Source organism: Echeneis naucrates, chromosome 22 (assembly GCF_900963305.1).
Source record: "Echeneis naucrates chromosome 22, fEcheNa1.1, whole genome shotgun sequence".
Classification (NCBI taxonomy): Eukaryota; Metazoa; Chordata; class Actinopteri; order Carangiformes; family Echeneidae; genus Echeneis; species Echeneis naucrates.
This window is the reverse complement of record NC_042532.1, coordinates 21,849,249-21,863,086: the sequence shown is the minus strand read 5'-3', so window position 1 is coordinate 21,863,086 and position 13,838 is coordinate 21,849,249. Positions and strand designations below refer to the sequence as shown.

Below are 13,838 nucleotides of genomic sequence, written 5' to 3'. Positions count from 1 at the left end.
AAGGAGCTTGGCTTGGAGCAAGATTAAAATGATTTTTTTTTATCGTAGGTGGGCAATGAAGACATCATTGGAAAAGTGGTGACCTAGGGAGTAACATATTTCAGAATGGAACGTGTTGGTGTTTCCTTCTCCTCAGGAATGACCTTTGAACCTTGAATTTGGAATGTTTTTGAAGGCAACAACAAAACATGCTACAAATATGGGATCAACAGAAAGCTCTTGATCTATACTATTATAAGCGAATCAGTGTCAATGGGGGGGCCCACTGATGCAGGCCAACATCTTAAAAAAGTCATGATTTTACCATTTTATCAATAAGAAGCATAGAGTTTGACTTTTTATTAATAAGCCAACAATATTCCTGGTTATGACTTTACATAATAGAGAAAACACATTGGAACTACAAAACAATATGGTGGAGCATAGCGCTCCTTGCAACTTCCGGACATTTCCGCATCAATTTGTAGTTTTTTTAATTGATGTTGGGCTGTGGTTGCTTAAGGTTGCAAAAACATATATCTGGTTACTTTTTAATAAAAAAAGTTCAGACTTAATACATATGGTCATATTATAGGAAAAGGTAAATCAAAAAATCATAAACATATACATTTATTACAGTTTAGTAGACGTCTCTCAGATGTGACTTCAGATAGTTATGCTTGCCTGACAGAGATGCATTCAGTGTTAGGATTTTGTAACTATTAGCCTTCTCAACAGTATATCAATTTCGTGGGGTTTATGAGTTTTTATTTTCATAGATATAACATTAAAATATATTCTGATTGACAGTGAAAGAGTGAGCAAGTTCGAGGGAAACACCGGGTGCAGACCGGCAAAAACTGAAACGAGACGGATGAAGAAAAAGAAAAAAATATCACAGAATATACACAGACCTATGCCTTAAATGTCCCAGAGACTTTGTCCTGCTCTCACGACGTGAGTGAGTGAAGCTCGGATGGTGGCCCAAGTTTAATGATGTCAACTGTCACTGTTAGCTCTGTACTCCAAACAGGCACTTCACCAACTTTCATTTGTAAGGCCAGATTAGATGTTGACTTTGTAAACACTGCCAGGTTGGATATAAACTCATAGCACCATATCACCCTCATTCATAATGATTTTTAAATTCTAACCTAACTTTATAAATATCATTGCTGCTATCCTGTCCAGCACAATCCCCAGTCTCCCCCCTCCCCAAGGTGGGGTTTGTAAATTGCCCGTTTCCAAAGTGGGGGATGACAGAAGGGTTAGGGTTAGGGTTAGGGTTAGTTTCAGTGATAGTTGTAGTTATATGTGTGTATTATTTAGCCCATTGTGTCACATGTTTTAGTGTCTGTGTCCATTCTCCGTTAAACAGCAAAGCCTGTGGATGCAAAACTAATTGTATCTAATAAAATTGTCCGAAATTATATAATAGAGAATATACATGTATAGTACATTGGTAAGTTAAATATTCCATAATACATTTTCAGACACACTTGTGACATTCAATAAGTGTCAAAGTAACATAGAAACAATGCATGACCTCTATTCATGTGCACACTTGATTTTATTTCTGAACACTATAGACACTAGTATAGTAGTGGGTATGTGGCTGATGGGTCTGGCGGCGCTGCGTCCACTCCGGCATGCAGCATCCACCTGGGGATAAAAAACAACAACAACAAAAAAATGGTAAGAGAAGGTTAAGTCTAGATTGAACAAGCTGTGTAAATCATTTATAGGTATCAGTTTGCAAAATAAACAGCAGTATACAACAAATACTTGAGTAAATTACATAAATTGTGATATCCTCTTCATCTTCACTGCTGTCTGGACTGCTGAGGGCACTTTGATTCTCCTCCTCTAAGTTAAAATGGACAGAGGCCTCAGGGCAAAAAGCAGTCTTGTACTGTTGGAGGACCACTTGCAAGTCCTTTGTGATGCAGTACATCACAGTCACCACAGAACCTGCAATCTCTGCAGCTAGGAGGGAAAGGCAAAATGATTATAATAAAATCATTTCATGGAAATAGTAAGTAAAGTAAAGTATTGTAAATTCAACTTAAGATATTTGAATTAGGTGAGATACAAAGCTTTATTTATTACTTTTTATTTATGTGTCTCAGGGTTTCGCCTTTTACAATTGGGCAGAGGTGGTCCTAAATAGATTTTCCACATTGCTATGGGATGCTTTTTTATATTTTAAAATTTTAGACCAGCCCAAAAGAAACAATAATTACACACTAACCGCCAATTCTAAAAAAGCCCACCATGGAAAAAGTTTAGTATTTAAGAGTACCAACCAAATGGCAGCAAAATAGTGATCTACTTCTCAATACTTAAACAATTTAAACTAACAACCGAGGCTCTGCGTCGCCCACCACACCTCCCCCTGGGCTTGCCATGTCCTCTTAGATTTTGATGGAGAGTCTCTTCCAGAGCATGCCGGTTTCCTCATCTGAGAAGCTTTCTATGTGTTGATAAAGGTTTTGTCAAACATCTACTGAATTGAGGGATTTATTATTTATATACTATCTGACCCTTACCAAAATTTCCCTATTTGCAGTTAAGAACAACAAACTCTCAGCTCTGCTCTCCAATGTTTTGCATACACCTTTCACAAGTGCAAAAGCAATACAGTCATGAAAAGTCTGCCTGTGGTCTCAATGTCTTGATTCGTTTACTTCTCTCTCTTCTTTCACTGCTGATACAAGCATCATCAGTGTCATCTGGGCCTTTGTAAACATTTCTAAATACACCACTGAGCATGATTGGATCGTAAATACTAAACTGCCTTGTTTAATAAAACTGTATAAAATCTTCTGCACTTATATTTCTAAACACATTCAATTAGGTCAATTGTCACCCATATGTATACTCAGGTAAAGTATGATGTAAATACTAACCTTGGCTTCAGCGAGAACGTGGTCAAACGTCATTGCAATAGCAATTCGTTTCCCCTCTTTGTAGCGAGGATTCTGGGGGTCAGGGGTGTATCTGTTGTCCACTGCAACACAGACAGATACAGACACACAAATAAACAAACAAAATGATCCAGACTAACAAACACTTACACAAATGGCTAGTAAGCTGAGAGAGATAGAGATAGCAGATGACTCCTAAAAGTGCCTTTGGGTTTATATGTGGACTATCTGCAGGCTCTGTGATCGGGGATGGGTTGACAGAAACTACAAGGAGAACAGAGACAAATATTAGTATTGTAGGCTAGCTACCGTCCAGCTGTGTTTCCATTTATACAGAAAGGTTTAAAAAGTGGTTGAAACATGACTTCCCCATTTTTTGAATCAATACCAAAGGTCACTTTAAAGGTGCCTAATGAGACATTATGCCTCATGTTAGTGCAGATCACATTCTCCTCTTTGGTGATGCTCCACGTTCGACTTGAATACAGTAACTGTTAGTTTAAACATAGTTGACTTAAGCTAGCTGCAGAAAAGTTACAAGATATGGCTACTTCTTCCCTCGCAAGTTAGAAGATTGTTGTCATAATCTTGTGTTTAGTAATGATTCAATTGGTAATCATTCCTTCAATATATAAACCGTGTGAATAATAGCAAAGAAAGGCATCAGCTCACAAAACACCCCGCAGGTGAACATCTTACCTGGAGAAGGACAGGATCTGCTTTCCCGGCAGGAGGTGGAGCTGAGAAATACAGGACAATTGAATTTGAATTTGAATTTGAATTGAATGAAATTGAATAAAATCGACCCCCTTGTCCGGCCAGAGCAACCGTTTAGCTGTCTTTCCAGTCTAGTCGTTCTCAGCTAACTAACTAACTACCTAAATAAATAAATAAATAAAAACGAAGTCACGCACTGTTGAAATAGAAAAAAAACTTTATTTATAATGGGTTATAGTCTTCAATAAAACAATTGGATTCAATTTCAATTTCTAAAACCTAGAATTTAAATATGACCATATAAAACAGCTAAATGACAACATTAATGACGTTTTCAATGACAGGAAAGGTCACGTTACCATGATAACAAAGAGTCATGATAGCTGTCAGTCAGTCGGGTCACCCAACTCGTCAAAAACGATTAAAAAAAGGTGCCTCCTGAGTCGACATGTGACGGTAAAGGACACTGACCGTTCGTCAGCCTGTTGACGTCACACGCAGAACGTGTTGTCATGAGCAAAAATGAAAACAGATTCAAACACACACACATAAACACGTGACACAACAACACGAATTACACTCATCGTGATCCCAGTCTGGCTGACGATGACGTATTCTGAAGTTTGACCACCAGCTGACGGTCATGCGCAGTTACTCTCTGACCACACATCCCAAAGGGCGGAACCAATCAGTGTCAACCCAGACTGAATATCAACCTCACTTCCGGTTAACTATAAGTATGTAGAAGTCTAAAGAATTATGAAAAAACATGTAGAACTCATGAAAGAAGTGAATTCCTGAGATCGTTTACTGAATGAAGAAACATAATAATTAGTTATACCAGCGGTTTTTATACATTTTTGGCACTTTATCACATCGAAATATTGATTTCATCTGAGAATCAGCCGGTCAATATGTCAAACCTTATTTGACAACGAAAGGTGATAATTTATCTGAACAGTAGACCCAAACAGAAAGTAAAAATGACGTTTATGAGGGGGAAAAAGTTATTTAACAATGTGACATAACGATACATTTGTTTTATTTTGAAGAGGACGCGGGCGGTTTCCGGCAGGCTCGTGTTTACCGGGACAAAAGTTTGACCTGAAGTTTCTTCCGTCGGTTGGTCTGCTCGTGATGTCCGTTCCCGCTCATTTGCCTGGGATGAGGCTCCACTGACGGAGAAGGAGGCCGAGCCGAGCCGAGTCGAGTCGGACCAGACCGGACCGGAATCCCGATGCGGACCATGGGGCTGCTGGTCTTCCTGCCGGTCTTCCTAGGGGGGGCCGAGGCCGGTGAGTGCTGCACATTCAGAACAACAAGCCGTCCGTCGGACACAAAACTCCCCAGAGGAGGTTGGATTCCCAGTTTTGCTGCTTTCCAGCAAATATTCAGCCGAGAAGAAGAAATGAGTCGCTTCAGTCAGTTTTAGTGAGTCAGTGACCCTCCCCCGTCCCTTCTTTGGGCCGGGACCCTCATACCCTCTCTGGGCCAGGACCCCTGTCCCTTCTTTGGGCCGGGCCCCCCGATCCCTCTCCGGGCCAAGACCCCATCCTCTCTCCAGGCTGGGACCCCCCATCCCTTCTTTGGGCCAGGACCCCATCCTTTTTCCGGTCCGGGCCCCCCATCCTCTCTCCAGGCCGGGGATCAGCAGGGTGCCGGTGGAGGAGCAGCCCCAGCCTAGAATTGAAAGCCTAGTGATGGCCGTGTTTCTGCCCCTTAAACGGGAGGTGGAGGGTTAAGGGTCCTTTGACAACAGATGTTGGTCACAAAATTTACAGCTGATGTCACAGCATCCACCAAGACAGCACAGAAAACAAGTTTAAAACACAAATAAACCTGCAGCAGGGAGGCCAGAGGTCACAGCTGGTACATACCTGACACTTTTTATTGTAGAATCTATTGCATGCTCATGACTCACCTGGTTGAGTATGTGAGTGTGAGGGCGCGATTAGTGGAGTTTGTCACGTGTGGGTCCAATCTGGGCTCAATGGTCCAGACTCAGGGAGACAGACCTATAAGCAGGGACACTGGCTGCTTCACAACAAGATGGCTACAAGTCAACCAACTCTGGCCAACACCTGCCAGTTCTGCAGGTTCACGTCTTTGCAACAGAATCCACCCGCTCTGAGCTAATGCTTCTCCTGTGTCCCCTCCCAACGCAGGTGTGATATTCACAAAGCACCCATCCAATCAGACAGTGTCCCAGGGGAACGCCGCCAGACTGGGCTGTGCTGTCCAGGGACTGACAGAGCCGGACATTGTGTGGCTGAAGGATGGAGAGAAACTTTACAGCACAGACCAGATGTTCATCACTCTGGGAGAGCAGCACTGGGAAACCTTCCACAGGTCGGTTCTGTGTGTTTACCCATCCATTCTCATCCTCCATCTTTGATAGTGATGTCTAGAGTCACGTTCTACGTCAGACACTCCTCAGAGAGGAACTTTCTGTGTTCAACTTTTTTATGGTTATCCTGCTTTACACAGTTTTATCTAGTAAATAGGGAAACAGTCAATGTATTTTTAAGCTTGTTCTTATTTTCTGAGCTGCTGTTCCCCATCACAGTCAAGAGGGTTTATGGAGTCACAGATACAATCAGCTGCAGTTGAACTGAATCTGGATCTGTGGACATGTTTTTAAAAATGAAAATTCAAAGGAGGAAAAACAGAAATGACTGAATGTGTCTCTGATTCCATGGTAATTTAAACATGGTCAAAGAGCAACGCTGTGGGAGGAGCTTATTGTGTCAATGATACTTAGCCACCTGTCACTTACAGAGGCCACACCCCCATTTTCTTCATGACTTTATTCCTTGATAAACAGGAAATTGGTGTGCACCTAAATTCTTCCCACAGTTTTCATGAAGAATGGAATTATCCCCAGACACCAGAACAGTTTTAGTTACGTGTTGACTTCTGCTGATGGGCTTCTATAACACTGTCTCCCTATTGGACTCCAGCGGTCTGTCGAGGAACTGCAAGTTTAGTTCAAGGTTCTGAGTGGTTTGGTTTTTATTGTTTGTATCAGACACAGACCTCCAGCTTCTCAGAGTCTGTTTGAAGGTTAAACAGTATATCAACGGTAAATACAGGCAGGCATTTAGCCCTTCGACTAAACCCTACAGCAGCCCAGGTGAGTCAGTAATCCAGCTCCTGGGGCCTCACACTGGTGGGAGTTGAACCTCAGAGCAGTGTTTGGGAGCAGAAGTTGGTTAATCAGCTTTCAGGTCAGATTCCTGAAGAGACAGAAGAAACATTCAAGGTCAGAAGCAGTTCCCAGTCTGAGGTTCAGGACCAAAGTCTGTCCTGGTGTCACAGGGTTTAGACTTACGGAGGATGTGAGAGGGTCTAAGTGTCTGATCAGAACCAGCAATCTGATGTCAGAGCAGTGTTAGTGTAGGGTCCATTCAGCTTCCATTTTCAGGTCTGGCTCCAGTTCCAGTCTGTGCCCTGGGTCTTGTGCAGGCTGTTTGTTCTTGTTTCCAGTTTCTTGTTTGTTCTTGTTTCCAGTGTGAAGTCAGTCCAACAGCAGGATGCGGGTCAGTACTGGTGTGAGGTGGAGTCCCACGGGCTGAACTTCGCCTCTGAACGAGCCTGGATCACCGTGGAGGGTGAGCAACCTGAAGCATCTGTTTCCTTGAACACACCACGAGCTTAAAGCTCTGGTCATGGTCCATCTGATCTGTTTACAGTCTTTGTCTGTTTCACTCTTTCTGGTCCAGGTGTCCCTCACTTCCTACAGGAGCCTCAGGACGTGGCTACATTCCCCAATGTGCCCTTCAACCTTACCTGTGCAGCAGTTGGCCCCCCTGAACCTGTGGAGGTTGTCTGGTGGTTTGGGGGGGTCCAGGAGGGACAGCCCCAGTCGTCACCCTCAGTCCTCTACGTCCCAGGTGAGAAAATCTTCTTAATTAAAGTCACTAACACAGCTAACATTAGCATCAGCAGAGTAAACATGTTGTCAGGTTCTCACCTGTCCTACCTGTTCTTCCTGTCCCACCTTCTCACCTGTCCTACCTGTCCCTGTTTGCAGGAGTGAACAGCAGCATCAAGTTTTACTGTGAAGCCAAGAACACCAGAGGGATCTCAGTATCCAGAACTGGAACAGTTCACATCAAAGGTGAGTTCACCTTTTAGCTGAAGGATTGTGACATCAGTGTCACATGATCACAGTTCTGCACACAGGTAGCTTTCTAACTGGATGATATCTTTTTGGGGATGGGATTTAGTGTTGCCGGTGGCTCCAGTGGGACTCCAGGTCCTGAGGATGGTGGATAACAATGTCACGTTGTCTTGGAAACCAGGATTCACAGGTCACTCTGAGCTATCCACCTGCATCATTCAGGTAATGCACACACACACAAATGATCATAAAATAATAAACATAATTCAGAACTTTAACCCCCTCCCCCCAGGTGTCGAGGCGGTCTGTCTGGAGGTGGGACCTGCCCCAGAAGGAGGTGGTAGTTCCTCCTCACCTACTGGTGCTGTCAGGTCTGAGGAGTCACTCCAACTACACTGTCAGGGTCTCCTGTCTGAACGATGTGGGGGCATCTCCTTTCTCCCCTTGGATGCACTTCCAGACACCTGAGTCAGGTAAGACAGGTAATGTCATGCCTGCTACTCTACCTGAACAGGTCAGAAGTCGGAGCAGACTTTGAAACTCTCACACGACACTTCCTGTCTCACTGCTTCCTGCCTCAGGTGGAAGTAGAAAGGTGAGTCACCTTTAACCAGCAGAGACCTGCTGAGACAAATGTACGTCTGTGTATTATCTGTACTATCAAGTTTTGATTTTGACCTAAATATGTATGAAATACCAGGTTGGATTCCTGTAATGTAACTAATAACTCTGTACAGTGCCCTCAGCTGCCCCCAGAAACCTGACCTTTGACCTCTCAGAGCAGCAGTTGTCTCTGACCTGGGCCGAGCTTCAGGAGGATGAGCTGCAGGGGAAACTGCTGGCCTACAAACTGCAGTGGACTCTGGGAGGAGAACCACAGGTGAGTCTGGAGCCGGATTCAGCAGCACCATATCAACGTGACAGGACTCACAGGTGATGGCGATCAGATGCTGATCAAATGTTTGTCTCTGCAGGAGCCTCTGCTATTTAAAGAGAACTTGGCTCAACTGTCTGGAGGAGGACGGTTCTTTAATGCCTCCTTCCAGGTCTCAGCCTGCACTTCTGTGGGGTGTGGACCCTGGAGTCCCCCGGTCCTGGTTTTGCCAGCCTCAGGTAAACACAGTCACACCTATGTCCAGGTGAGCTGTGTTTCAGGTGACGGCAGCTACTTGGACACACACGACTGCACATGACCGCCCCACATGTTAACACTGCTGTGACATCAGCAGTGTCAGACTGTCCAATCAGAGGCCATCCTTCTGGAAAACATGGACTGAGACATAAAAGGTAATGAATTTGGGTGAGAACTGGCTGACTGACTCCCTGTTGGTCCTTCAGTCCAGGTCCAGCGGAGCCACATGTGGGTTGGTCTGCTGCTGGGTCTGCTGGTGGCCACCGTGGTGGGTCTGTTGCTCACTGTCCTTGTCCATCGCCGTGGGAAAGAGACGCAGTTTGGGTACGAATGCACACACATCATCCTCAGTCTGAACCTTCTGTGGATTATTAGTAGCTGAAAATATTCTTGTTTGGATACAGAACTAGAATCTGTGAGCTAAATCTGGATCTGTGAGGAACCCATGAGATGAAACACAAATAAAGGGACACTGTTGACTGACGGACCAACACACTTAGTGACACAGGAAACAGGAAGTGATTGTGTGTGTTCTCTGTCCAGATCAGTCTTCAAGGATCCAGGTCCTGAGAGCTCAGTGTCCTTCACAGCAGCTCGCTCCTTCAACAGGAACTGTCCTGAGCTCCAAGAGTCCACATGTGAGTCACAACAACGCACATTAACTGTCACTCTGAATCTTGTGAAAACAGGAAGTTTTTTTGTGTGTGTCTGTCTTCTTCCAGTGGACTGTCTTGGTGTAAGCAACGACCTGACACGCAAACTGCAGGATGTCCTGATCCCAGAAAGACTGATCACACTGGGACACATGCTGGGGAAAGGTATGCACATCAAAAAAACAAAGAAACAGCTGTGTACCTGGACTCTGTCCTGTGGTTTTCACCGCTAAGGAACTGTAAACCTCCAATGAGTGAAGAGGAAGGTTAGACCTAACAATCGGGTCGGACCACTGCAGTTTGATGATCTGATTATTAACACACCCCAGATAAGTGTGTGTTTGTTTGTGGCCCTGATTGTGTGTGAAGTGTAGTTTGATGATTGAACTGGAGATAGACAAGAAGCTGCTGTTCCTTTGATGGTCCTGATGGCAGCAGCAGAGGAATGGTTCACAGCTCAACCATCAGCTCTACACACCAAAGTCTGTCTGTGTTTGTGTGTTGTACAGTCTCGGTTTGTCTGCAAGTCAAGTGCTGATGTGCACTACAACTGGTTTGAAAGTTGCTAAAGTTACACAACTAAGAGCACTTCCTGTAGTTGGAGTATCAGTTATGCCAGTCTTATGTTTCTGTATCAGCTGCTTTCACTCAGACACTTGAGTCCACTGGTTCCCAATCTCGGGACTGGGCCCCTCCAAATGGCCACCACATGTGATTTGAGGGGCCATCAAACATGATTAATGGGAGAGAGGAAGAAACGGAAGAAAGTTCTTCGCCTCTGGTCTCCTGTTTTTCTGGTCAGAGTGTTACCAGGGAGTCAGACCTGTGGTCCAGCTCCACCGGACACGTCAGTGACTGTGTGTGTGTGTGTGTGTGTGAGTGTGTAGGTGAGTTTGGCTCAGTGCGTGAAGCCTTCCTCAAGATGGAGGACTCGCCTGTCCAGAAAGTGGCTGTTAAAGTATTAAAATGTGAGTCAGACATTTCCTTTTCTTTAATAAAGTTTATTTGGAGTAGTAATATCAGCTAAACTCTGTGTGTGTGTGTGGTCATCCAGCTGACATCACCTCGTCAGGAGACATTGAACAGTGTCTAAAGGAGGCGGCTTACATGAAGGACTTCAACCACCCTAATGTCATCCAGCTCATTGGTAACACACGTGCGCGCACACACACACACACACACACACACCAATATTAACCACAAGTTTGACTGACAGTTTGTCATTTCCAATAGGAGTGAGTCTTCACCGGCGTCCTGGTCAGCGGCTGCCGATCCCGATGGTTGTCCTTCCCTTCATGAAACATGGAGACCTGCATACATTCCTGCTGCTGTCCAGACTGGGAGAGCAGCCATTTGTGAGACAGAGAGAGACACACACACGCACAAACATAGAGCAACACAGAGACGCGCACACACAGATAAATGTTCTCTGTCCTCCTCCGGTCCCTGGTATCCCTCCAGGATCTGTCCCTGCAGACTCTAATCCGGTTCATGTTGGACGTGTCCCGGGGGATGGAGTATCTGAGTAGCAGAAACATCATCCACAGAGACCTCGCTGCCAGGAACTGCATGTCAGTCGACCAATCGGCTCACAGCAACTGTTTACATACAACAACTGTTTATATACCACTGTTAATACTGTCTCTGTCTGTGTCTTTGTGTCTCAGGCTGGGTGAAGACATGACAGTGTGTGTTGCTGACTTTGGCCTTTCTAAGAAAATCTACAGCGGAGATTATTACAGACAAGGCTCTGTGTCCAAACTGCCAGTGAAGTGGATCGCACTGGAGAGTCTGAGTGACAATGTCTACACAACCCAGAGTGACGTGGTATTGAGACACACACACACACACACACTTTGTCTACAAGTTCATTTGTAGAGGCAGGTAGATATGTATAGACTTCTCTTCACGCTAAAATAACAGTTTTGTGTCTGTGTCAGTGGTCGTTTGGCGTGACGATGTGGGAGATCATGACTCGAGGTCAGACTCCGTATCCTGGCGTGGAAAACTCTGAGATCTATGAGTTCCTGATTAAAGGAGAACGACTGAAGAAACCTGCACACTGCAGGGACGACATGTGAGTCCGAACAACTACACAATTAGTACACACTGCAGGGACAGTGGGAGGAGCCAGTTAATGTTGCTCACCCCCAATTTGTCAACCTGACTTCCTCTTCCTCCTCTTCAGTTATGACATCATGCACAGCTGTTGGAGCCCAGTTCCTAAATGTCGTCCAAGTTTCCAAAATTTGGTTGAACAGCTGGAGGCTCTGTGGCTCAGCCTGTGCCCTGACACCCCCCAGAAGGAGCCTCTACTCTACGTAAACCTGGAGGGGGAGGGGGGGGAGCAGTGCTGGGAGGGAGGAGGAGGTATGTGGGCCCCGGGGACAGAGGAGATGCCAGCAGCAACATCAAGCTGGAGTGTCCCCTGGCAGGGGCAGAGCCAGGACGAGGAGAAAGACTGGCTGATGGTGGCGTCCGGGGTCGCACTTGCCATCGGTGGAGACTACAGGTACATCATGGGCCCCTGTGGGGGCCTAGTAGAGGAGAGGGAGGAGCAAGGAAGAAGGGAGAGCGGGACCAGAGAGTCCGTGGATACTTTACAGGAGCTGACAGGCGAAGGAGACGAGGAAGACACTGTCATTCATGTCTGACCAATTACAATGCGTCTCCTCCTCTCACCTGATTGGATCTTGTAAGTCAGCTGATTAGAGACGCTTCACATCACTGAGCACCCTGATGACGTGCGCGCACACACATCAGCTGATAATTGGCTCAATATGTATCAGTTTCCTGATGATCAGCTGACAGTAGCTGTGATGATGGTGATGATGAAGGCTGACAGCAGTTGGACCCCCCCCTCACCTGTCCCACCTGTCCATGTCCCTCTGCTGCACCTTTTCTACTCCAACTCCTCCGTCAGCACAGGAAACTAGTCCTTCAAAATAAGATGTTTATATAAGTTATTGGACACTGAGAGCTGATGGAACCAGAACTTGGTCTGATTAACGTTTGCTGATCTGGACTTGGATGTGAAGTAACTTGAGAACTGAACGTAGACCGACATGAGTCCAAACAGTCTGGTCTGAGATGTACTTTTGGCCTTGTGGCGTCACTGATGGGCTGAGACTGTAACTTAGGTCCTGGACCTGGAGCAGTGAAGTCAGGCTCCTCCTGATCCTGGATTTAACCTAACCAACTAACTGGTACTAACTTGACCTCCACTGACCACTTCTCAGAGATGCTGCGGTCACATGACCACTAACCTTACCTGTTGCAGGTGAGTCTTTTGTTCAACACTGACAGTAACCACCATAAGCTGCTGGTCTCACCACACCAGGTTGGGGTTTATTCTTTCCGTATGTTGTTCAGTATAGGTTATCTTTTATTGTGTATTTGTATCTGTGACACTTAGTTGTATCATGAGTCTAATGACAGAACATTCATTATTGATTGAGAATTAATAGGTAATAACTTTGATGCTTTGAGCAGAATAGTTGAATCACTGAGAAGTTTTATTTTAATAAAATGACAAATGATTAAATCTTCAGATTAATCAAAATTTAATAAAAATGTTTGGAAGTGAATCAGTTTGTCGCTTCACTCATTCATGAGAAAGGAACCTCAACCGCGCGGGTCCTGTCCTCACCTGTCTATCATTGTCACACCTGAACAACAAAAAGGAGACGTGTTTGTGTCATTTTGATTTCCGGTCTGTGTCACGTGAGCGCAGAGCGATCCAGCAGAAGGTTCGCCGTTTGAATTCTGGGTAAATTTATTTATGTAAAATCTGTCAGAACTGGTGCAGTGACATACGCAGGAAGCGTTCGCTAATGACGTCAGTGTTTTGTTTTGTTTTTAAACCAAATATTCCCGTTCTTCTGTCGTCCAATCAGCTGATTTCATTGTGTTGACGCCAATATTCAGTGGAGACGGTCGTTGGAGTCCAGGTCAGACCCGGTCGGGAATCTGTTACCTGGCTGATCACCTGAGCAGTTAGCTGTTAGCCGATCTTAGTGTCGCGGGGCCTTAGTTAGCTTTACACCCAATCGACCAATCAGGAGCATCCACAGAGCTCATGAGGTCGGTCAGGTTAACGTCCATTACCAGGTTCTGGTGGATGATCCTCAGCTGCTGAGTCCAGATCCTGAACCGGTTCAGTCAGGTCTTGCTGCAGACCGATGCTTTGGGTTCATTTTAGGCTTTGCTCTCAAAAATAGAACTAAAAGGATGTAAATTAAAGAAGAGAAGCTGAAGGAGGAGGCCTGGATCATTGATGAAGATCACCAAAGACCAATTCACTCAAT

At 45.2% G+C, this 13,838-nt stretch overlaps 1 protein-coding gene and 1 long non-coding RNA gene across 3 annotated transcripts; one reads left to right on the top strand and one right to left on the bottom strand.

Moving 5' to 3' along the window:
* Window positions 1–501: 501 nt before the first annotated feature.
* Window positions 502–4,276, bottom strand: LOC115036086 (uncharacterized). Its single transcript, XR_003840368.1, has 5 exons — window positions 3,983–4,276; window positions 3,606–3,646; window positions 2,889–2,989; window positions 1,778–1,965; window positions 502–1,641 (listed from the first exon to the last, which is right to left on the bottom strand). It is a non-coding gene; the product is annotated as an uncharacterized LOC115036086 (long non-coding RNA).
* A 421-nt stretch (window positions 4,277–4,697) lies between these two features.
* tyro3 (TYRO3 protein tyrosine kinase) lies at window positions 4,698–13,112 on the top strand. Of its 2 annotated transcripts, none has more exons than XM_029494656.1 (19): window positions 4,698–4,918; window positions 5,789–5,972; window positions 7,134–7,234; window positions 7,346–7,516; window positions 7,657–7,743; window positions 7,853–7,968; window positions 8,039–8,219; window positions 8,484–8,626; window positions 8,721–8,859; window positions 9,085–9,202; window positions 9,422–9,516; window positions 9,601–9,696; window positions 10,419–10,499; window positions 10,586–10,678; window positions 10,765–10,886; window positions 10,993–11,102; window positions 11,199–11,358; window positions 11,472–11,608; window positions 11,720–13,112. In XM_029494656.1, the coding sequence occupies exons 1-19, from the start codon at window positions 4,861–4,863 to the stop codon at window positions 12,183–12,185; spliced, it is 2,658 nt and encodes an 885-aa protein (XP_029350516.1). In that variant the 5' UTR covers window positions 4,698–4,860; the 3' UTR covers window positions 12,186–13,112. The 2 variants fall into 2 exon arrangements, with proteins under 2 accessions (XP_029350516.1, XP_029350517.1); XM_029494657.1 differs by having other exon boundaries at window positions 8,721–8,868.
* The last annotated feature ends 726 nt before the right edge of the window (window positions 13,113–13,838 follow it).